The 25,185-nt window shown below is 45.5% G+C and overlaps 1 protein-coding gene across 1 annotated transcript in view; it reads right to left on the bottom strand.

The window, feature by feature from the left end:
- Nucleotides 1-17,393: 17,393 nt before the first annotated feature.
- Nucleotides 17,394-25,185, bottom strand: part of LOC119895382 (filamin-C-like) — a 60,416-nt gene continuing 52,624 nt past the window's right edge. The window contains 12 exon segments of the mRNA XM_038708481.1: nt 17,394-18,647; nt 18,718-18,924; nt 19,478-19,696; nt 19,796-19,972; nt 20,312-20,444; nt 21,142-21,257; nt 21,899-22,036; nt 22,135-22,404; nt 23,481-23,738; nt 23,854-23,976; nt 24,397-24,549; nt 24,823-25,026. Coding sequence (XP_038564409.1) covers nt 18,460-18,647; nt 18,718-18,924; nt 19,478-19,696; nt 19,796-19,972; nt 20,312-20,444; nt 21,142-21,257; nt 21,899-22,036; nt 22,135-22,404; nt 23,481-23,738; nt 23,854-23,976; nt 24,397-24,549; nt 24,823-25,026 — 2,186 coding nt within the window. The 3' untranslated portion in view covers nt 17,394-18,459.

Here is a 25,185-nt window from a genome sequence, read left to right as displayed (position 1 = left end):
GAGTGAAGTGAGCTGATGACAGTGAGGAGGCTCACTACAACAAACTCTCACTGAGCACGACTCAGCACGATGGAGTGCTTTTAAACAGGTGTTGTGTTGTTTGTTAAAGCTGAACGTCTGTCGTCCTCTAGAGGCTGCAGTGTTCGTTACACACGGCGAAAATAGGGATTTATCCTCCTTTCACACCAAACACCAAGTTTCCTCCTCTATATGGAAACATGTGACAGTTAGCAAGAATAATATGTGCACTGTCTGGTTAGACTTTCAAAACTAAACCACTAGGTGAGGTTTAGGCACCAAAACCACTTGGTCAGGTTTAGGCACCAAAACCACTTGGTCAGGTTTAGGCACCAAAACTACTTGGTCAGGTTTAGGCACCAAAACCACTTGGTCAGGTTTAGGCACCAAAACCACTTGGTCAGGTTTAGGCACCAAAACTACTTGGTTAGGTTTAGGCACCAAAACCACTTGGTCAGGTTTAGGCACCAAAACCACTTGGTCAGGTTTAGGCACCAAAACCACTTGGTTAGGTTTAGGCACCAAAACCACTTGGTCAGGTTTAGGCACCAAAACCACTTGGTCAGGTTTAGGCACCAAAACCACTTGGTCAGGTTTAGGCACCAAAACTACTTGGTCAGGTTTAGGCACCAAAACTACTTGGTTAGGTTTAGGCACCAAAACCACTTGGTCAGGTTTAGGCACCAAAACTACTTGGTTAGGTTTAGGCACCAAAACCACTTGGTCAGGTTTAGGCACCAAAACCACTTGGTCAGGTTTAGGCACCAAAACTACTTGGTCAGGTTTAGGCACCAAAACCACTTGGTCAGGTTTAGGCACCAAAACCACTTGGTCAGGTTTAGGCACCAAAACTACTTGGTCAGGTTTAGGCACCAAAACTACTTGGTTAGGTTTAGGCACCAAAACCACTTGGTCAGGTTTAGGCACCAAAACTACTTGGTTAGGTTTAGGCACCAAAACCACTTGGTCAGGTTTAGGCACCAAAACCACTTGGTCAGGTTTAGGCACCAAAACCACTTGGTCAGGTTTAGGCACCAAAACCACTTGGTCAGGTTTAGGCACCAAAACTACTTGGTTAGGTTTAGGCACCAAAACCACTTGGTCAGGTTTAGGCACCAAAACTACTTGGTCAGGTTTAGGCACCAAAACCACTTGGTCAGGTTTAGGCACCAAAACTACTTGGTCAGGTTTAGGCACCAAAACCACTTGGTTAGGTTTAGGCACCAAAACTACTTGGTTAGGTTTAGGCACCAAAACCACTTGGTCAGGTTTAGGCACCAAAACCACTTGGTTAGGTTTAGGCACCAAAACTACTTGGTCAGGTTTAGGCACCAAAACCACTTGGTCAGGTTTAGGCACCAAAACTACTTGGTTAGGTTTAGGCACCAAAACTACTTGGTTAGGTTTAGGCACCAAAACCACTTGGTCAGGTTTAGGCACCAAAACTACTTGGTTAGGTTTAGGCACCAAAACCACTTGGTCAGGTTTAGGCACCAAAACTACTTGGTTAGGTTTAGGCACCAAAACCACTTGGTCAGGTTTAGGCACCAAAACTACTTGGTTAGGTTTAGGCACCAAAACCACTTGGTCAGGTTTAGGCACCAAAACTACTTGGTCAGGTTTAGGCACCAAAACCACTTGGTTAGGTTTAGGCACCAAAACTACTTGGTTAGGTTTAGGCACCAAAACCACTTGGTTAGGTTTAGGCACCAAAACCACTTGGTCAGGTTTAGGCACCAAAACTACTTGGTCAGGTTTAGGCACCAAAACCACTTGGTCAGGTTTAGGCACCAAAACTACTTGGTCAGGTTTAGGCACCAAAACTACTTGGTCAGGTTTAGGCACCAAAACCACTTAGTTAGGTTTAGACACCAAGACTACTGACTGACGGACAGGGTTACTGACGCCAAGTGGTCTTGACCAGCATCCACATGTGACGACTTGGAAGTGATATTTTCTGATGTGGTTTGTAGCATCCAATCAGTTGATTTGTAGATTAACTTTTGCAAACAAGGCACGCTTGAATGTTGGTGTGAAACTGGCGTTGTCGTCTTAGCAGCAGTGGAGATGAACACATAACGTTTGACCTGATGGCGGCGCTAGAAGATCACAGAGTCATTGATATCTAAAGGGTTCATCCTCCAGAGAGCAGGACGGAGATGATTGTGTAGTTCTCTCTCTGACAGGTTGTGTTTACATTCTGCCTACTGTAATGACTCTGTTTGGTTCTTTCCTTTCATAAAATCTGTCGCTGAAGGTCACTGATATTTATAAGACTTCTGAATGTTTCTGGAAAACAGTGACAGAAGACAGAAAAGGGTGTTTCTGATGATGGATACAGTACTGACTTATTGTCTGGTTCAAACATTCAAAAGCATAGACACGCTGCTGTATGGCTGAATCTGAAGACTAAATCAGAGGTCAGGGTTTTCTCTCTGATGGTAGAAAGAACAGTCCGTCCTGCAGAAGGAGGACGTTTTCTCACTGTGACATCAGATATATATACGTCTCATGCCTCATAATGAATGTGTCTGGCCTCTGCAGGGTCGGATGGTTGTAGGAACAGAGTCGGCGTCACGATGATGCGTCTGAATGAACCTCAGAGGTCGAGATCGTCTCTGAGGACAGAACACCGTGAAATTATGTCCTCGTTACGATGGACGCTCCTCATTATCACTCTGACCGCCTCCCCTCCTCTGTCCGAGGTTATCGGACAGCGAGGGCAGAGTGCGTCTCGCTGCAGGGAATTGAGGGCATGCCCCCCCCGCACGGCCTGATGGGAAAGAAGGAACAGTGCGGCCTAATGGAAACCAATTACCCGACCGTCAGAGTGGTCAGAGCTGAAGCTTGAGTCCAGAGGTGACACCAAGGTGAGAGAGTGTGTGTGCATCTGTTCTTACGGCGGCTGAAAGGTCCTGAAACAAACGCAGGATACTGATTCACCTTTTTGACACGTGAGACAAATTTAGAAACAAACAAAAAATACAGAAAGACTGAACCCAGTATATTATTAATCTGCATCTCTGACAAATATACCGATCTGCCAGAACATTACGACCACCTGCTGGTCTTAATGCAGGTCTCCCTGACCCGTCGAGGCCTGGACTCCGCTGTGAGTTCTGACACCTTTCAATCAGAACCAGCATTAAGTCTTTCAGCAGTCTGACCACACGGGCCTCAATGAGCCTTGGCCGTCAGTGACCCTGTCACCTGTTCACTGCTTTTCCTTCCTCGGACCACTTCTGATAGTGATGTGCGATACCACTTAATTCCTGTACGATCCAATACCAAGTTATACCGAGGCTGGTATTGTCGATACAGATACCGATAACAATAATAATGCTTATATTACTTATATGTTATATGTAATTTGTATCAAACTACTGTCATGTTCCTTAATTATAATAAATATATCCTGCCGCTTCATAACATCTTCATAAAATTACACTGTCTTCACAGCTAAAATACAGCCAGACGTGACTTTGACAGGCGGAAGGAGAAGTAGTTCCTGTCAAGTGAGTATGATTAGACCATCCTGGTGACAGCAAGATACTTCTGATAAAACACACACTCACTCCAAATGACCGAGTTTAGATATCGATCCTTTTAAATGAGGATCGATGCTAGAGGAGGAAACGCTGGTATCAGAAATATATTGATGTGGAAATAAGGACATCATTCCAGCTTCCAATGATTTCTTGAGTTGCACATTTGTTTAGCAATTATGCTCGTAGAAGTGTCCATTTTCTTGCAGGACTTTTTGGTCACGCTGGATTAAAAGTTCAGACTGGAAGTTCATTCTCTGAGTTGTCAGAGGGCAACTAGATGGGCTGACAGGGTCCCTGACAGAGACATTCACGACATAAAGTCATGTAATCATTAAAGCCTTGCTAGAGGGACGGATCGATCTGTTGTGTGTTTAGTTGCTTTAGTCAGAAACGTGTTTGCGTCCACAGGTTAGACAAAGAACATGGACCCTAGGCTGCAGCAGGTGTGTTTGTGTCCAACAGCCCGCCTCAAATGAGTAAAGACAAGTAATCAGGTCCAAACAAACTAAACAAGGAGGCTGATCAATAAGAGGCAGGAGCAGAGGATTGTGGGAGCTGAGCTGCTGCCAGGCAGAAGGCAGAGAAACAACATTTACAAATGAGGAACGGCGATGTGAAGACGGCAGCGTGGACGGGTCATTACTGCAGCCAATGAGACGGAGCTAAAATATGTGTCCTCTGCCCGCAGGCGGCCGCTAACTGCAGACACCGACCGTCACAGGAAGTTGTTTAAGAGCTATCTGAGTGAGACACTTCCTCCGTCTGACTCTCAGTATCAGAGGTTTCCTACAGCAACACAGAGTTCACCCACATAGGCCCAAACACACAACAGACTCGGCTCGTCAAGTCTGAACTCTAGTGCGGTTAATGTCTAAAGACTTCAAGTCCTTGGAAGAAAGTCCAACTTACGGCTCGCTGCGCTGTGTGAAAGGTACCGAGCTGGGAAGGGGGTCCGATTTGATCCGCCTCTGAGCCGGGAATGTTGGTAGTAACAGAGTCGGAACGATGTCTGTGTGAAAAGCCACATCCGGCACGCCGGAACAGGAGTGACGTTTCAACGCTGTTGTGTTACAAGTCGCTGTCCTTTTTTAACTTTGAAAGCCCACCGACTCCGGCTGCATCACGGTTTTGTTTGGTCCCCAGCCCGGCATCGACGTCCACTGGAAGCGTCTCAGCATTGACTTGCTGCTGCTTCTTGTACCTTCTCCACAGCTCGCTCTGAGCCGCTGTTGTTTTGTCGCCTGCAGGCTGCGTATCAACAGGGAGCATTTCAGAATATATAATATATAATAATAATAATAATAATCGAAGCATTTTGCCTGCCGGGTTTAGCTGACATGTTTAGATTTTGTTGATTTGGTAATCAGTGCTCGCTTTTGTGCTTCTACTATGATTACGAAGGATAAGTAGTGAAATGGTTTCTTTTTTGTCTGTTTTAACAGTGTTTATTGTTGTTTTACGATCAACACAGGGTATTTTATTTTGAAAATTGACCGGATTAGCTCAGGCAGCCGCGGCGTAGGCGGACTCAGTGTGAACGCTATGTGAAAGCAGTACGAACGAGCGAACGCGGCGTTTCGGCGGACATTCTTTCACGTTTATTGCGAGATCTCTGAGTGAAAGCGAAAGTCCCAGGTACTTGGGAGAAAGTCAAAGTTAGATCTCAAGTCTTTAAGTCTTAATAACAAGAGCTGAATACCAGTTTTGAGATCTGGTACTTTTAATCATAGAAATGTTCATGAACATCTTCTCAAACCGCTGAAAACGATCAAACTTCCACAGAAAACAGCACACGGGGCGTATTGATTCATTAGAAATGTAGTACAAGTACACTATTGAATTCCCTTCAGCTCAGAGCTGCTGTCCGCTCTGAAGAATGAAGCACTCTGACTTTTTCTCTTCTTGTTTCTAGAAACTGATTTTTGTGAGCTGAACTGAATATTTCGGGCGGCGGAGGAGTTTCCTGGGACAGCGCTCATTTTTCCTGCCTGGCCGTGGCTCGTTGGAGAGGGAATGATGCCTTCATCCCCTCGTCCATCCTTCACCCTGCAGACAGACTCAGCAGAGGAGCTCTTCTCTCTCCATCATCCTTTACTTCCCTCGTTACTGTTCATCATCCTGCCCTCACTCCTCCTCCTCTTCCTCTGATGAAAGCCAACCCTGACTCTTCATCACTATCAATAACGGCAGATTATATTGTGTTTTGTCTGTTACAGTAACTTCAGCTGACCAATACATGTAGTGCAGTAAAAAGTACAGTATTCCCTCTGAAATGTACTGAGATCTGCTGATATTTAAAGCTTAGAAGACGAGCGTTCCTCCAAAGAAAGGACAGGGGTTTGGAAAGCTCGACACTGTAAGAATACCTCGGTCCTTTCTGGAGGCTCTATGTGTACAATAGAAGTACTCAAGTACCTGCAGCAGATCCGGCATTGCTGGGAGCAGGTATGGATGAAGAGCGGGTGTTTGTAGTTCTGCAGACGGAGAAGACAGAGTGGTTTTACAGGCAGGACTCAACGATCTGGCGGGGACCGGACGTGAGGCCCTGGTACTCTGGAGCTGGTGGATGGGAATCAGGTGTGCTGATTGCAGACAGGTGCTCATTTCCAGCTGAAAGCGCTTTACATTCACGAGCACTTAGACGAGTAGCAAATGAATAAATCCAGCAGCATGCACAAAACACAGGGATTGAAACTGGGCGAGGGAAGCAGCTGCAGGGCTGGAAAATCAAATAAATACAACAGCAACATGATTCACCTCCTCCATTTTCACACAAAGGACAAATTCAGTCTGAGCTGATGAAATCCAGTTTAACATCGAGGACGTCGCACCGGACGGGACGGTGTTAGATAGCGTGCAGTGGCCAAACTTCCTGAGAGTGGAAGAAATGAAAAAGAATTAAACAGCAAAGCTTCACAGACGAGCGGCACAGGTGTTCCAAACTGTGCAAAGTACAAGACCATAAACCGCCCAGAAGCCTGAAGAGAAGGTCGAGCACGACGACGGAGGGATGAGAAGGGAAGACAGATGTGAGAACAAAGGGAACGAATAGAGGACGAGCTGCAGCCGAGAGAGAGAGGGAGGGGATGGAGGTGAAAACAGATCGAAAAAGTCAGCACACCTGGCCAAGGACACGCACACACCTTCACACACACAGCGCTCTTATAGCCTCATCCATTACCGCCAGTGGACAGGCGCTAATGGCTGAGCTGCAGAGGACGGAGCTGCGCCTCTAAACAGAGGAATCGCACCCCCATTATTTATAATGTGATGCTGTCCCCAGAGACACACGAGCTGGGGGGGGGGGGGTGATGACTAAAACTAAACTCTACTTTTAAATCGACCTTCTCCCTCCTGGGTTTCACTTCCTGTGTGATGTCATATGAAGCCACGTCGGGTGACTTCGGCGCCGACAAAACGTCGAACACCCGGCTGCGAACGCAGGCGCGCTGCATTTTCCTGCCTTTTAAACACAGTTGTTTACAAACCTTCACAAAGCATTTTTAAAAGACCAGTTCAGATGCGGTTTCCTGAAACGTCTCACAGAAACTGTTCTCATTGTTTAATGGCCGTCTGATTCTCATCCTGCTCCCGGTGTGGCGTCAGTGAAGGCTCAGATCTGACTCTCAATCAGAATGCAGAATGGGACGCAGCCCAGCGTTACCCAGAACACTCAGCTCTTACTTACTCGCTCGCACACTCACACTGACTCATGAAGTCACACTTACTGTCACAGCTTCTCCCACCATCCTTCTGTCCCCCCCCCCCCCTCACCTGCAGGACACAAACCTACGTCAGTAAATGAGCTTTTATCTCGCTCTGATTGTGTTTGTGTCGTTTCTTTGAGTTCACGCTCGCCGTCTCCCTGAGCCGCCACACACTCACAAACTCACACTTCACGCGCACTCCCCCCCCCTGTTATCTGCCGCCACCTCGGGTCCTGCCGCCGCCGCCTGCTGCCAATTAGAATCTTTGTTCTCGTCAGTCGAGGGCTTCGTTCCAATTAGCGTCTCTGTAATCAGACGGAGATGAAGTAATTGTTAATTATGCAGCCTGTCGCTCTTGATTGGACGGCGTGATCAGGTACACACTTTAATTTCCTCTGAGATCACAGCGAGCGTCTCTGGTGTGATGTCAGGGGAGCGGATCTGACAGCAGCTGAAATGCCTCCAACACAATCAAATCACAAGCGGCGAGACTGAATGAGAGCGCCGTCACCTCCAGACTGAACAAACACTCTGAAGACTCAGCGGCACACAGAGAACCAGCCTGAATGCTGCACGCCGGGTCCTGCACGCCGGGTCCTGCACGCCGGGTCCGGCAGGGTCCTGCACGCTGAGTCCTGAACGCTGCGGTCCTGCACGCTGGGCCCTGAATGCTGGGGTCCTGTACAATGCTAAGCTAACCTTTAGCCCAGGTAATAAACTAAACTATAAGTGCTGCTTAATGTGACCACCTGGTCAAAGGCATCTTTTTTTCCTGTCATGTTTGACACACACCTGTAAAACACTTTCAGAATCAGAAATACCGAAAACGTGCTTATGAACAAAAAAACAAACGTGAGATCAACAGAAAGTAGATAAGACGTCGCGCAGGAGCAGCAGGCTGCCTGCATGTGGGCGCCAGATCTGCTCTCCTTTCTTTGCTTTTGGCTGAATGACACAAAGATGTTTGAATGAGACGTAAAGTTTATTTGTCATTACGCAGCACAGGGTTGTATAACGAAAAGAACGTTTGTAGTCGCTTCACGCTGCAAACAGAACTTAACAGATGAGTAAAGTAACATTTAAAAGAAATCAGGGGATGCAAATATCGTCAGGTAGAAATCAGCCCGCTGAATGATGCGTCAACCTCTTCAGTCTCATGTGGATAAATAACGACCCGCTGAAAAAGCAGGAGATGCGGCTCCGATCAGATCTGCAGAATAATGCATTGAGGCCGACACTCGACCCTCAGCACGCCTGAACCTGTGACCGGAGTCTGATGGTGCAGCACGGAGTTCATTCGACAGCCGACGGTCATTTTTCCACATTTAACAGCTAGTTTTAAACAAGTTTTAGGTTTCTGACAGTGTGATCGATCAAGGACACCAGATACTTCGCTCTCAGGTGTATGGAGGGACGCTACTTCTGCTAAGACCATGTCCTTGGAATCATTTGTCACCACGGACGAACCCCACAAATAATATTCATTATTATTCATAGTCTGTTAAATGTGAACAGCTCACACACACACACACACACACACACACACACACACACACACACACACACACACACACATCCCTGAATATGGATGAAGAACAGAGATGTAAACGCTCCACGCACCTGAAGTACTGTGTGTGCTCTTTGTGTTAAAGTGTGAACCGTATTGCTAAAATCAAACAGCAAAGCCTGCTGGGTAATACCTGTAATCCTGTAATACCGTGCGCTGATCCCCTCACTCTGCCTCCACGAATAATCTGCTGCTCACACTCCCTCACTGACATTTCGAGAGGAGGAAATAACTGAACACATTCAGAGTACTGCACTTTGTACTGCACTACATGTTTCTGACAGCTTCAGCTACTTGACAGATTAAAAACACATGAAGAGTTTATAAATCTGATGTTTTGTTTCTGCGGCCGAGACGATCAGCTGAAGGAGAGAAACTGGTCCTGACGTTTCAGCTTCGCTCGTGAGGACCTGCTGCTTCTCCTCTGAAGGATTAGTAACTGTGATGGTAGTGACGTTGTGAAGGCGTCTCTGTGGGCTCTGGGAAACTGTGACGGCAGAATCTTTCCAAACCAAACGCTCAGTGGGTCAGCAGAGAATCATCAGCTGACACTGAAGAGGATGAGCTGCATCATCCTGCTTTCCTTCAAAGAGGAGGAAGAAGAAGCTGAAAAACATGTTACTGCTTTAACGCTTTCTCTGCAGGAGTTTTACTTACAGCAGAGTATTTTTACACTGTGGTAGTACTTTCAGTGGCAGTAAAGGATCCCTGTCCGTCCATGTAGGTCCTGCACCAAATGTGTTAATGTGTCTATAAAAAGTCTAATTAAAATGAAATGTTTAAAGTGATGTAACCTTCAGCCAATCAGGAGAGAGAGAGGCTGGTACAGTGAATAAAACCTCATTAGCAAACTCTCCTCCAAACACCAATTACCCCTCAGCCTCCAGGTTCAGCCTCCGACCCCCCCCCCCCCCCCGCCCCTTCAGACTCTAATGCTGCTGTTATTTTATTATTTTGAGGTCACTTTAATGGATGTTAATGGGTGTTTAGATCTAACAGACATCCATCAACCTTCTTTTTGTTCACGTCATTTTAATGTTCCTGAAAGAACCTTGGAACGTGTTGAATGTCGGTGACGCTGCGTACTTGTAGATTAACTAGGGTAATTTTGATGCCTTTATTCTCTCTAACCCGTTCGGGTTGTTGGGTCAAAGCAGATCGATCTGAAGACACACTTTTGGCCAGAAAGAAAAAAACCTGTTTAGATCCTTTAGCAGGAACCACAGCCTGTTAGTCTGAGTGACCGTTCAGTCATTCATTAACTACTGAGTGAGAGTGTGTGTGTGTGTGTGTGTGTGTGTGTGTGTGAGTGTGTGAGTGTGAGAGTGTGAGTGTGTGTGAGTGTGAGAGTGTGAGTGTGAGAGTGTGAGTGTGAGAGTGAGTGTCAGTGTGAGAGTGTGTGTGAGTGTGAGAGTGTGAGTGTGAGAGTGTGAGTGTGAGAGTGTGTGAGAGTGTGAGTGTGAGAGTGTGTGTGTGAGTGTGTGAGTGTGAGAGTGTGAGTGTGTGTGAGTGTGAGAGTGTGAGTGTGAGAGTGTGTGTGTGAGTGTGTGAGTGTGAGAGTGTGAGTGTGAGAGTGAGAGTGTGAGAGTGAGTGTGAGAGTGTGTGTGTGAGTGTGTGAGTGTGAGTGTGTGAGTGTGAGTGTGAGAGTGAGAGTGTGTGAGAGTGAGAGTGTGAGTGTGAGAGTGTGTGTGAGTGTGTGTGTGAGAGTGTGATTGTGAGAGTGTGAGAGTGTGAGTGTGAGTGAGAGTGTGATTGTGAGAGTGTGAGAGTGTGTGTGTGAGAGTGAGAGTGTGAGTGTGAGAGTGTGAGTGTGAGTGAGAGTGTGATTGTGAGAGTGTGAGAGTGTGTGTGTGAGAGTGTGAGTGTGAGAGTGTGTGTGAGTGTGTGTGTGAGAGTGTGAGAGTGTGAGTGTGAGAGTGTGATTGTGAGAGTGTGAGAGTGTGTGTGAGAGTGTGAGTGTGAGAGTGTGAGAGTGTGTGAGTGTGAGTGAGAGTGTGATTGTGAGAGTGTGAGAGTGTGAGTGTGAGAGTGTGAGTGTGAGTGAGAGTGTGATTGTGAGAGTGTGAGAGTGTGTGAGTGTGAGTGAGAGTGTGATTGTGAGAGTGTGAGAGTGTGTGTGTGAGAGTGAGAGTGTGAGTGTGAGAGTGTGAGTGTGAGTGAGAGTGTGATTGTGAGAGTGTGAGAGTGTGTGTGTGAGAGTGTGAGTGTGAGAGTGTGTGTGAGTGTGTGTGTGAGAGTGTGAGTGTGAGAGTGTGAGAGTGTGATTGTGAGAGTGTGAGAGTGTGTGTGTGAGAGTGTGAGTGTGAGAGTGTGTGTGAGTGTGAGAGTGTGATTGTGAGAGTGTGAGAGTGTGTGTGTGAGAGTGTGAGTGTGAGAGTGTGTGTGTGTGTGAGTGTGAGTGAGAGTGTGAGTGTGAGAGTGTGAGAGTGTGTGTGTGAGAGTGAGAGTGTGAGTGTGAGAGTGTGAGTGTGTGTGAGAGTGTGATTGTGAGAGTGTGAGAGTGTGTGAGTGTGAGTGAGAGTGTGAGTGTGAGAGTGTGAGAGTGTGTGTGTGAGAGTGTGAGTGTGAGTGTGAGAGTGTGAGTGTGAGAGTGTGAGAGTGTGATTGTGAGAGTGTGAGAGTGTGTGTGTGAGAGTGTGAGTGTGAGAGTGTGAGAGTGTGAGTGTGAGAGTGTGAGAGTGAGAGTGTGAGAGTGTGATTGTGAGAGTGTGAGAGTGTGTGTGTGAGAGTGTGAGTGTGAGAGTGTGTGTGAGTGTGAGAGTGTGATTGTGAGAGTGTGAGAGTGTGTGTGTGAGAGTGTGAGTGTGAGAGTGTGAGAGTGTGATTGTGAGAGTGTGAGAGTGTGAGTGTGAGAGTGTGATTGTGAGAGTGTGAGAGTGTGTGTGAGTGTGTGTGGAGTGTGTGTGTGCTGCTGTGACAGAAAACAGTTTTCATAAAAGCAAAACAAACATCTTCTCTCAGTGAGACTGAAATCAGCCACTCAGGTGTATGAAGGTCCAAACTGAGCGCGTGCAGACAAATAACAGAATGCTGAGGTCACAACCTGCCGCCGGACACACTGATTGGTTCACAACCCCCCGCTGCTGTCGCCACTAAAGCTACACACACACATACACAGAAAACACTCTGCTGCTTCTTTCACCCCAATTTTCCTGCTCAGTCAGGAGCCGTGTGATTGGACGAGGGGGGAGGAGGGGCCTGGGGGAACCCTTCATCTCACACTGAACATGGCTGACTGGTTCTCTCCTCGTTCCAGCTCCCAGAATCCAGCGGGGGCAGCGTTAATGGGTTATGAAACGACCATTAACTAGTTGAGGAAACGTGTTGATCTCAGATGTGAGATTTAAAATGTCTCAAGTGTGAATTCAACAGTGATGTCACATGAGCGTCCGGAGGAACACGTTATACATCCAGGAGACGGCCCTCGAGACTCGCATTAAATCCTAAAGGATATGAAAGTATGGGGCCCCTCGGGGGTGCCCTGGGAAAGGTTGGTAGCCTTTTTGTACAAAGTGCCTGATCTGCAGCTTCTGGACGGAGCATTTTCTCTAGAAACAGCTCTGATGCTGCTCCAGGCCAGGTTTTGTTCTGATTCTTCTTCTTCTTCTCCACTAAAAGTGTTTTGGCAGCAAAACCTGCTGGATAATTAGCACGTAGGTTTCAAATTCCACCCACTACTCTGAATGACAATCATAGACCTCATGGTGGCGCTATAACAATCAACTTTGCTTTTTGCAATTATCTCAAAACGGCTTCGTTTAGAGTTGAAGTTCTTTCATCATTGTAATCTCTGGATTCAGCTGCATCTTTGCTCCGAAGCTCTTCTGCTCTAAAAATGTCAAATTATACGACTTTATATCTCTTTTCTCTAAAACCTATTTTTGAAAACTCATCCCAGACTGTTTCGCCAATCGACCTGAAACTTTGGCGGGATCATCTGCAGACATCGCTGATCAAAAGTTATCAAAATGACTGCACAAAGTGGGCGTGGCTTATTACAAGATTTGTAGATTTCTAGACATATCCTCATTCCTAACTTCAAAAAATCTAAGAAAATCATCCGTACGTCCTCGAGAGCTGAATCCACTGATATGTGATCTATGGTCACTCTGTATTTTTCACAATATGCTAATTTATTTAAAATCTACATCTCCACAAGTCTTTCTTCAAACGCTACCAAACTCGACAGAGTCGTTCTCCAGATGGCCAATATCAAGTGTTCCATAGACGTCACCCTGGAGACCTCAGCCCTCATAGGGGGCTGCCAGGACCGCGGCGTCTCTCGCTGTGACTCGCTGTCTCAAAGACGCCTTGCTTTGGCGGTCCGGGACAGAGCGCCACGGGCTTCAGAGGCAGCTGGATGAGAGGTTAGTACTCCACCGTCCCCCTTCAGAAGTTATTCCCCTCTGTTTGTCATCACTCGTCGATACGAGCGGCATGGCGTCGAACACGCTGACCTGAAGCTCCATGTGCAGCCGGGTCGGGTTCTGTAGGACGGGCAGCTGCTGCTGGCTGTTTCTCTCCTGTCAGCCCGATCAGCTGTGTCAGGATAAAGTGACCTGCTGAGCCTTTAAGAAAGATTTCCAGCGCTCTGTTTCCCTCTGCGTGATGAACTCCAGGCTGCAGGATGAAGTTTACAGGGAATCAACTGACGCAACTGTGATGAGGAGGAGGAGGAGGAGGAGGAGGAGGAAGATGAAGAGGAGGGGGGAGTCGTCGTCTCCTGGATTAGAAATCCGGCTGGTTAAATTCGGAGGGAGTATTTTTAGCTCCCCCCTCTCTAACTGCCCCCCCCCCCCCCCTCCTCTCAGAGGCATTAATTACAGCCGTCCGCTCAGACTAATAATACCCTCTCTACTGCTGCTGTTAGGGGGGGGGGGGGTCCCATCCCGAAACATCATCATCATCATCATCAGCAGCATCATCATGGGGCTTTTCAGTGTCACCTTCTCACAAGATGTTCTGTCCTCACCTGTTTACAGCAGGAGATACTTGCTTCTGATTGGCTGTTTAACAGCAGCTATTGGCGGCTTCCTGTTGGTTCTGGTCTCGTGCTGAGTTTCCCACCTGATGGACCAGCTGCTCCTCATCAGTAACCCCTCTGTGCCCGTCCTGGTGACTCAGCTGCTCTCACTGACCTGCTGATTTCCAACCAAACCTGTTTTGCTTCTCAGTCTGAAGAGGAGGAGGAGGAGGAGGAAGGAGGAAGAACCCTCACACGTTCTCTTTCTTTCTGTCGCTCTGAGGATCTGGTTCTGGATCATATTTGTAGATCTGATGTGTGTAGTTTTGCTGCCGCCTGCTGGCCTCCTGCAGCTCCACAGCCTCGTCCTCCTTCATGAGGAACCACAGAAACATTGGACTTTAGGAGAGACTGTGTTTCTGTTGTATGACATAATAAAACATCATTTTTGGTTGAACTGAGTTCAGCCTCATTAAAATGATTTGGTCGTATTATTTACAATGACTGAAAGTTTAAATTTAGATTTTACTTGAATGAATGAATCTCTATTTCCTGTCTCTTGTATTATTGTTGTTACCTTTGGCTTGATTCTGATCCGCCATTCATTTGTTATTTAAATCCTCATTAATATTTGATCATGTATTGATTCTCACTTGCTGCAGAGTGAAGCTCTTTGTTACCGGGGATTTAAAAAGTGCTGTAAAAGGGAATATTAATTAATTAAATCATTACATTTAACCCCCAGACAAGGCAGGTTTATTTGTACAGCACATTTCAGCAATTAAAATTATCGTTAAAACATAAAACATAAAAGAAACATTAAAAATATTAAAAAAGACATTTAAATACAAACTTTAAAAGAGTAAAATAGAAAATAAAAACAAATGGTTTTGTAGAATATTAATATATTATTAATCGTACTGTCCTCTGCAAAGGATTTAGGCAGCTGTAGAAAAAATAAGAGTGTTCATAGACACATTTATAGATTCTATTTATCAATAACAAAATGCAAAGTCTGAAATTCTAGATCAGATCAGGATCTGATGTGACCCCCCCCCCCTTCAGGTCTTCAATCAGGTCTTCAAATCAGGTCTTGTAGGTTCCCCTGCTCGTAGTCTCTGAAGGACTCTGCAGGCGGGTCCGAACCTCTGAGAGGACTCACAGCTCGTCTGTGGATTCAGGCGGCTGCTTCTTGTTCTTCTTTAAGCTGAAGATGGTTCTTAATGACTCTCACTGTCTGTTTGGGCTCGATGTCACGTTGCAGAATAAATCTAGGGGCCAATCGGATGCCTCCCTGATGGAACTGCATGATGGGTAAGTATCTTCCTGTCCTTCTCAGCACTGAGGAGACCTTTCATTCTGACCAGAGCCCAAACCCACACCTGCTGGGACCCTCCGCCATGCTTCATGTTGCCTGCAGACGCTCACTGTCGTAGCGCTCTCCAGCCCTGCGGCGAACAACCCGCCTTCTGCTGCAGCCAGATATTTCCAGATTTTGATTTTACAGCATTCTTTCCACACCAGAAACTTTTGCACAGTGGTGTTTTCTTTTTACTGAATAAACATTTGGAGCCTTTAAGTAAAGTGTAGCTGATCTAAATGTATTACGTATCATTTCTGAGCTTCATTGTTCTCTTCTTTCCCTTTTCCCTGCACGGTTTATCACAGTGTCATATTCGTGTAAACTTTCACTCACATTTTCACTTTTTCTACCAGCAGACTTTTGGGTTTGAGTCCAAACTTCAGCAGAGTTTCTTTCCCTCCTGTTTATTGTTCAGATGAAACTTTAAAGATCCCTGTGGGGAACCAGCTCAGACTGACACTCACAAACAAGCTGCTGCTGAGTCTGTGGAAGCTTCAGAGATGTGGACGAGGCCAACACGTTTAAATTTTAATCAGTGAAGTCCAGCTCATGAGGGAGCCTGAAGCCGAGAGGAGGAAAACTGGAGGTCAGTATTAAAACACCGGCCTCAATCATCTGCTTAATGGCGGCTTCGCCTCACGGCCACAGATGAGAGGAAGTCGTTACAGGCACATTAAGAAGAGCTTTAATGGGAAAGAGAAATAAATATGTTAGGAATGATTTTACACTAAATGTGGAGAAATGATTCAGGAAGCTGAAAACAACCAATGAAACACCTCAAATTCATTTTTTATGTGCTGTTGACAGGAGACACGTTACATGACACGTAATATATAGATGCAAACCAATTTCACACACTGTGGTACTCAGAACTCACGGAAAGCTTACATCATCATTTATGCACATGTGACTGCAACTAAGGGAGAATCTGGGTATGTTGCAAATGTATGGAAAACCCGTTCTCACCAGTACACATTTATCGAGCAGCGACCTCTAGTGGCCGTTGGACGGTGGCACAGGAGGAAGTCAAGTGACGTATTATAAATAGGTAGTAAGCCCTGGACTTTCACTCAGGAGAACGGCATTCGAGTCCCATGTGACACCAAGTAAATGTTGGGTTATAACTTAAAAGCTTTACTGACTTGTTTTAACCCAAACTACGTTTTCCTCAACTTAGTTTTTATTGCCTAAACCAAACTGCGACCGCTTCACAACGTTATCCACGTGTTAAATGTCACGTGACTGACGTAACGTAGGAAATGCTGGATAAATGACTGTTGTTGTCATTTAGGTTGTTGCCCATAGAAAACATTGATGCATACTGTGTATATTTATAAATGTACACATACTGCAACTAAAGGACAGCATGTATAACAGATTTGTGTGTCACGTTTATCACAAATCTATCTGCCTACACAACTCAACTGTAGTGTTTATCACATATGTTACATACTAATATAATCACAATTCAAGGAGAGCGTAAACGCAAACGTGTTGCAAATATCGTCTGTACATAACTGCAGTTCAAGAAGATTTCAGAATATCACAGCTGCTAAGGCTCCAAAGGCCAGTTTATATTTCTGCATTGAGGCCATTCTGTAGCTGACGGTATTTATACTTGTGCGTCGCTCTGCAGTTACACCACAAAAACCTGTTGCCGGGGTGGTTTCTGTGTTCTTCTGTGTTGAGCTTCTTGTTCTGCGTTGGTGTAGGCTGCTACAAACGGCTGAACTGATGGATGCTGAACAACAGTTACTTTTAGTGAAATTACTAAAACGCAGAAATGAGAGGTGGTGTCGGAGGAGATGTTGTGTCCGGCTGAGGCAGAAGAAGGACAAGCCGGAAATGTGACGCAACCAAACCGACCAATCACACTTCTTGTGTGGTTTGTTGTGACGTTTCTGGGAAGGTGGGCGTCAGGCTTTGGCGTAGAGTCGACACAGAAGTATGAATTGGCCCTAAGAACAGATCAATCATCGGGATGTAGTTTTATGGATGCACCTTTATGCACAGCGTCTTTCCAAATGGTCGTCATTGCTCCCACTGGCAGGCGGGGTGGCGGCGAGGATGGGGGGGTTGGGGTGTGGATGGAGGATCGGTTCTTGTCATATCAAGTTTGTGGACCGGTACAGGGTCAGGGCCCAGCTGTTGAAAGTCTCTGCTCAGGAGGACAGAAGCTGCTCCAGTTTCATTTAAATCTCTTAATTAACAAACATCAGCAGCGACTTTGTGGCAAGTTAGCGAATATACTTTATTATGCCTGCACAATCTTGCCAGATTGAAGGTTAACATATCAAACAATTTACTTCATTCATCCAGTTTTGATACATACAAAATCACTATAAAATGTCACTCTGTAATACTGTGTCATCGCAACATCACCATTCACAAAACACACTGATTGCTTCACTGCACTTCTTCCTGTGGTAAAAAAAGAAAATCTGAATCATCACGTCTGTCTCTGAACAACTAATTCAGGAAAGAAGATCAGCCTCATCGCTTTCTCTACAATAAGACCATTTTCTGTCAAAGAAAATAAAATGAGGGGGGAAAAGAGAATAAATAAAGTCCCAGCACAGCTCGTCCTGATCCTTCAGCTTTCTGCAGCTCGGTGGGGAGACGCCATTACAACACAGGTTTAACCAGACATCATGAAACAAGTTGTACAATCAGACTTTGAGATGTAAGAACAAAAAACTGGGGCATCTACACATTCCTGCATCCACAGTTTTTCAGATAAATCCAGAAACATCCTGAAGAAATCGTGATCGTACAAAGATCTGCTAAGTGGTTTTGTCCAAATGCTGTCCTTCACTGAACCGAGTCAATAAGAGTAGCCTGAGGTCCCCAAGGTGATTTCATTTTATCGTGGGCGAGCAAGACACTCAGACAGGATACTTCAGGGTACAGTTTAGGTTAAATATAAGTTAAAAGTTGTGCACACAAGATCCTTTTTAGATGTTATTTGTAGGCACATGTTAAAGTCTTGTTTGACCTCAGTAGTATCTTGTGCTTAAAGGATAATATCTTGATAACATCTTCTGATATTACTGTTGGACTGTGTGATTCTACCTTCCAAGGTCAGCACTGTGAAGTTGAAGTGATATAAATTCTAAAGTAAACAGAGTTTTTCCAAGAGACACCAGAAAGAGACTGAAAACAGGAAGTGAAAAGTCTTTGTGTGGTCAGTGCATCAGGGTGAGGAGGGTGAGGAGGGTGCAGGAGGGTGGAGGAGGGTGAGGAGGGTGAGGGGCTGCAGCGGAGGGACGACATAGAGATGAAGAGTTCAGGTTTAAGGGACGGTGACGTGGAAGGGACTGCCGGGGACGTTCTCGTCGCCCCATTTGACGATGAGGATGTAGCTGCCTTGTTCTTTGACTGTATACGTGACGTTGTACATCCGGTTGCCCATGTGTTTGACGTAGACCTCCTCGCAGGGCGTCTTTGGCCCGTGAACGCCCACCATCAACATGTTGGTGCCTGCAGACACAGAAGTCAGTTTTTATTTCCAGGATGGACGACCACTCATTCCTGTTGTGTTGTTACTCACCTGCTTTGCTGCAGTCCACTGTGAACGTGTTCTTCTGACCTACGAAGGCCTTCGACAGGCCGGCGCCTCTGGAGATGACTTTACTGGCGTCTGAGGAGAATTTGGGTAAGGAGGCGAAGGCCCCTCCCATCGCTGATGACTTGGTGACAGTTTCCACGAGAACAGACGATGTCTCATGCAGACTGTGGCCCCCGGACAGACGAGGTCCTGCAGAGAGTCAAAGACACATCAGCTAATCTGATTCAGATCTCGAAAGAATAATGAGAGACCTTCTCATGAGGGGATCGCCTGCCTCAGCTCATTGCTTACAGGTGTGACAACACCCTTTTATTTCAGACTGTAGCTATGGGCCACTGGATAAGACTGACTTTCTCCCGCCCACCACACAACACATTTTGGTTTTGGTTTAGGCTAAATTAAATGACACATTTTCCTTTGCTTGGTCACCAGAAGTATAAGATTCATGAGCCAAAAAAGTGTCAAGGACCAACAACACCTGTGGCTGGCCACACCACCGCCACACACTGAAGCATATAGTGTGTAAAAGGTTTTGTCCTCAGTTGCGACAGTCACTTCCAAACGGCCTCAGGGAGCAACTTTAGAATTTATACTGGACTCTGGAGGGAGCCACAGTATTTTTCCATTTTGGGTTATGCCCCTTCATTCCAATGAAGGGAAACTCCAGTGAGGACCGGCCTAATTCAAACACTGACCACATCAATCAAAAAACCCCACTACGCCCTGCCGTCCATGGACCCACCTGAGACTTTGGCCTTGAAGGGGCTGCCTACGATGTGCTGGGGTCCGCCATACTTGATGGAGATCAGGTAGTGTCCAGGAGCCATAGGTGTATAGGAGACCTTGTAGCCCTCAGGACACTCCTGACAGTCCATCTTGACCTTCGACGGTCCATCGATGGTCACAGCCAGAGCCCCTGAGCCAGCATTACACGTGTTCACAACAAACTCTGACGCCACGCCTGAAGGAGGACACAGATGTGACAGCACCCATTAACATCTACTTCATGTTTTTATTAAGAGCTTTGAAATTAAGGTGCTTTTAAGGTGGTTATTTTGACCTGTGGTTCCTCCCTCCAATCCTGGTCCGAAAGCAGACACCATGCCGGGATCTCCAACCTGTCCTGGTTCTCCCACTCTGATCTTGAAGGGACTGCCGGGAACATGGCTGCCGTTGAAACGAACGTCGATGGAATGAACTCCATTTTCCCTCGGGATGAACCTGATGGCATGCTGGTCTGTGGAAACGCATGGAGAACAAATAACTGATTCTGGGTTCTGACTGTCTGACTGACTTTAAGGGGAATACATGAAAGTTGTGAACGAACACTTTAACCCTACAGTACTCCATGTGAATGTTTAAGTTCTTATCTACTTTAGTCCCATCCTGTTACTGAGGCTGGTACTACTGCCGTGTTTTTACATAAAATCCTTCCACTTTACAGTTTTACAGTTACAGTTTTTAAGTGGTACAGCAGATTTAAGCCTTATGATATCCATGTTAAATGTTAACGCTTGTTACTTTTACAAACCCAGCCCTTTAATTATGACCTTCAGTGATGAAGTGTTGCTCTTACCGCTGTCCAGCTCAGTGATGTAGCACTCCTCTATGGCTCCGGATGGTGTGTGGATCTTAGCATCGATCAGCCCTCTGGCTCCATTCAGCTGGACAGCAAAGGAGGCCTCCTGCCCAACTTTTAGGGCCACCTCCTGAGAAAGAGCAGATGAAGAAATAGGAAATGGGGAGCAGGTATTTGTCCTTTAGCTTTACTGTATGCTGTAGCTGACATTAATTGAGGCCGTTTGAGTGAAAATGTTTTTGGTGTTCTACTTCTTCCAACCACACAAGGTCAGATCATGTATAATAAATTGGACAAACTGTCTTTAAATTTAAATACATGTAATTCCCTGATTTTACATTTTCGCCGTCTTTCTCCTTGTGTCTTTTCGAGCATTGTTATGCTGTGTCTGTTAGCATCCATCTAATTTTTTACATGTATCCGTATATACAATTTTATCATGTTTGTTTCATGATAAATAAAACAAAATATTTTCATCATGTAATTTTTTTTCATAAGCTCATTTGGAGTTTTTCTTTATCATTTTAAATCAATTAATGTATTATGTGTTTTGCCTAAACTCAATATTTTGAGAACATTGAAATGTTGCTGATACTAAAGTTAAGAAGGTTCATTGTGTGTGAATGAACAGAAATATACCGGCTCAGTATTCAGCAGACAGACATTAATAATCAATCTTCTTATAGCAATCAAAATGTCTCTTTTAACATAGCTAATGAGACATCAGAAGGTTTAACATAGAGACTCTTCAAGATGTCTGTGGCCTCAGCTGGCTTTGTAGAAACCGTTTTATTGAACTTTTTGATGTTTAGATGACCTGTTCTTACCTGCAGGCTGGTGATGGTGAGGCGGCGAGCGTCATCAGACAGAGTGGCAATGGGGACGATGAATGGAGAGTCTGGGATGTGTTCATCGTTGAACTTAATGGAAACCTCGTAGTCACCTGGAGAGAAGAAATAACAGCAAAGGGCCAACTGAGAATATAACAGCTTTTTACATCATTATTATGTTGCGTTCATATGTCAGGAGTCTCCTGTATAACTGTGGTGTCCCCCAGGGGCCCCATATTGTTTTCAATATGTTCCAATCCAACAATTTACTAATAAAGTGGTGGTTAAAATGTAAAACCCTGCCTATATATGTTGTTTAAAACCTCTTTGATTATTGGCATGGTTGCACTCCAACTGACCTCAATATTAAACAGGGAAGACAACCCAAACTACTAAAATAAGAACCACGTAATTTAAGAGGGTCTATGTTTGACCTGATTTAGTTAAAGAACGTTCTGGGTCACCTAAAGATGTCAGATCATCACTGCTGTATAGAGTTGCGTATCATCTGCATAGCAATTCACATTAGCATTGTGCGTAACCTTTAACAGTAACATAAAAATGAAAAATTATTGGGCCCAGGATTAAGCCTTGTGGTACATCTAACGTTAACTCTTAGTGGGACACATTTGTCTTCTGAAGGCCAAACTTGTAACTATTTTAACATCAAACCTCTGATACAGGGATCTTGATTTCCTTCTCTGTTTGTCAGTTTTAGGGATGAAACCTGATCTAGAGTCTGTTAGAGTCTCACCAGGCTCCTGAACTACGTAGATGACGCCACAGGATCCGTCCTTCCTGTCTTCAAAGGTGATCTCGGCCTTGCTCGGTCCCTCCACAGCGATTGACAGACCTCCAGCTCCGGCCTCTCTGGTCCAGATACTGAACTCAGCTGAACAACAAACACAAACTTGACTTATCAGCAACAGGAAAGAGGAGGAAGAAGAAAATGCAGAAAAAAGAAAAAGAGAAGAAGAATGCCCTGCTCACCTGGGATCCCTGCCACTCCTCGGTCCAGCCCCGTCCCCCCTGCCCGGACCTTGTGGGCCCCTCCCTCTCCCAGTGGCCCCACAGTGAATTGGAAGGGGCTCCCGGGGACGTGTTGGCCACGATATTTAACGTTAACAGTGTGAGCTCCCATCTCCTGAGGTATGAAGCGGACGCTGTAGGTGCTGTCATCTCCTTTAATGATCTCTGCGTCCTCCGTCTTTCCTCCAGGACTCGTCACCTGAGCTGTCATCTCCTGCTTACTTGCCTCACCTGAGAGTGAGGGAGGAGGAGGGGGAGGAGGGGAGGAAGGTGGAGGGAAAGGGGGACATGGATCAGATAACTTTTTCTGCTGGATTCAAACCTTTTCTGGATAGTGGACCCTTTTTTTCATCTCAAATGTAGTGCCCAATGCTGCAGAGACCCTAAAGCTCAAATTCTCTTTCCACACCTGCACTCTAGATATAGATGGTCTCTGATCTGGTATCTGCACCAGATCATTTATACAGAATGGGAACGTGTTTGTAAGATCCTGCTAGAATGTCAGACTTTATATGAAAATAAATGTTATAAATAATTAAACGCCCCTGCTTTCTGCACACAGCACAACAATCAGATTCTTGTAGTGTCAACATGAACAACCTAAAATAAAAACATGTTTGTCCTTACATCAATGTAACCCCCAAAACCTAAACTGTACCCAAAATATTTCCACTAAATTCCAAGGTTAATAATGTAGGTGTTGTATGGTACTGTAAAATGTATACTACTGAGATGAAAAACATCTTATTTGTAGCATCCGATAACATTTTGTATTTTTCCACATTGGTTCAGTTAAATGAGCCAATAACTTCTGCTGTTATGGAAAAATACAAACAATAGCAATCACCTAATTAACATTCACCACTTAATTAACAGTTATTTCACACTTTTGTAACAGTAAATGAACAACTAATAGTCAGTTTAACAGTTTCAATAAATACAGTTAATCAACATCATACCGATGAGTCAATCAAACATTATTATACTGAAGAGTCTTAGAACCAGCCGAAGGTTTTTGAAAAAGAAAGACTCACTTTTACGTGATTCAAAAAGTGAACGTCTGACATGTAGGACCTAAAATTCAGAAGTGTCGTTGTGAGTGTGTTACAGTGACCCAGGTTTCACAACCCCTCACATGCAAAGTCAGGTTATTAACAGTTATTATTTATTAGTTCATTGGATGTTTCCACAGCAGTTCCAGATTATTACCAACCTACAGTGAGACGCATGCACACACACCACAAACCTGCCTCAGTATCAATAAAGTTAGAAACAGTTTGAACACACACTTGTCCACACACACACACCGTCCTGCAGCGGCGGCCGGCTGCCGGTCGGCATCCCGTTGAATCCGCTCAGACTCTCTCGTCCCAGGAAGTCTCCGAACACGTCTCTGAACGGCTCTCCTCCCACCTGAGTGCTCTCCTCCACACGGACCTCCCTCTTCGTCTCTCCTGCTCGAGTCTTACTGATCTCCGTACGCTCGGTCCGAGTGTAGGTGTGACTGCTGCGGGTGAACGTCCGGGTCAGGCGCTCCTGAGCCGAAACCATGTGGAACCAATTCCCTAAAACCAGCAGGGAGGAAGGAGTACAACGAGGGACAAGGAGAAGGAGGTGAAGAGGAGGAAGCAGAGGGGACAGGCAGAGACAGGTGGAGGAGACGGTGATGTCACAGCTCACCTGGTATTTTGAGGTTGAGGTCACAGGTGCTGCCCACAGTAGCGATGGAGGGAGCCTGACGTTTCCGGGTGATGCTCTCCTTCATCCTGCCGTCACCAAACACCTTCACCGTGAACGGACTTCCTGTTCACACAAAATGTAACAACGGTTCATTTAAACTTAAACCAGGAAAATTCACATACAATATAAAACAAAATAAAATAAAATGCATGAATCACATGGTTAAAATTTGAAAATCAAACTGTAAAATCACCAAATTCTGTGGAAATATGTTTTAAATAAAAGGATAATGAACAATGCCTTTCAAATGATTACAATAAAATAAAACACAGGGCCTCCTGGGAAAATCAGAAGTCTGTCGAGGTGCTTTGTTTTATATTGATCGACAATGAATACGTTTTTAAAACCAATGGCTGCCTAGAAAGTTGGGATTAAGGATCATTTTTTTAAACAATCAAAACTGTGCTGAAAACTACACAATACTTTGGGAAATGACTGCAGTGAAATAAAGTCTCAATGATCAGACTGCAGCTGGGTTCGTACCTGGGACGTGTTGGTCGGCGAACTTGATGTTGATGATGTAGTTTCCAGGTTCAGTTGGACAGTAAGTGACTTTACACGTCCCGTCCTCCACGTCCTCACAGTTAATGTCCACTTTACTGGGACCCTCGATGGACAGACCCAGACCTCCGTAACCTGAGACCAGAGAGGATGATGAGGGGGGGAAGGTGGTGGACTTCAAATAACAAAACTCCTTTCATCAAACTAAAAGAAACTTGATGTTTTATTCTGACTGATGATTCTTTTGCTGTTTCAAAGGTTAAAAAGCCAAAACGGACCAACAGTCCTTGAAGTTTCACAGAAAATGGATGGTACCTTCATCTTTAGCTCCATCTGCTGAGGAAGACAATGTGATCGCATAAAAAGTTCTACATGACTAACCTGTTGAAACGAAGGTGTTCTTCTTACCTGCACTCCTGGTGTCAACGATGAATTCGGCCACTTCGAAGGTGTGTCCCTCCACCAGCCCCTGGCCGTAAACCTTCACCTTGCTGGCGTCTCCAATCTCCGACTGACCCACCATGATCTTGAACGGACTGTTGGTCACGTGTTTCCCGTTCTTCTTCACGCTCACCACGTGTTCGCCCACTTCCTTTGGTGTAAACGAGATCCCTGCAGGCCGGAGGAACATTATCAGATGCACGAAACACATTTCTGAAGAGCTCTTTCCATTTTTCTCAGATCCATGTTCTTTAGGTTGTGCGACTGGTTTTATTTCTGGTTTGCAACCTCTACTTCTTGTTTATCACAACTGATGTAACTATACTTTGT

Source organism: Micropterus salmoides, unplaced genomic scaffold (assembly GCF_014851395.1).
Source record: "Micropterus salmoides isolate LMB-PRFRI ecotype aquatic unplaced genomic scaffold, ASM1485139v1 Ms_hic_scaffold_9, whole genome shotgun sequence".
NCBI classification, from domain to species: Eukaryota; Metazoa; Chordata; class Actinopteri; order Centrarchiformes; family Centrarchidae; genus Micropterus; species Micropterus salmoides.
The sequence above is the reverse complement of the archived record's forward strand: the minus strand, read 5'-3'. Positions and strand labels throughout refer to the sequence as shown.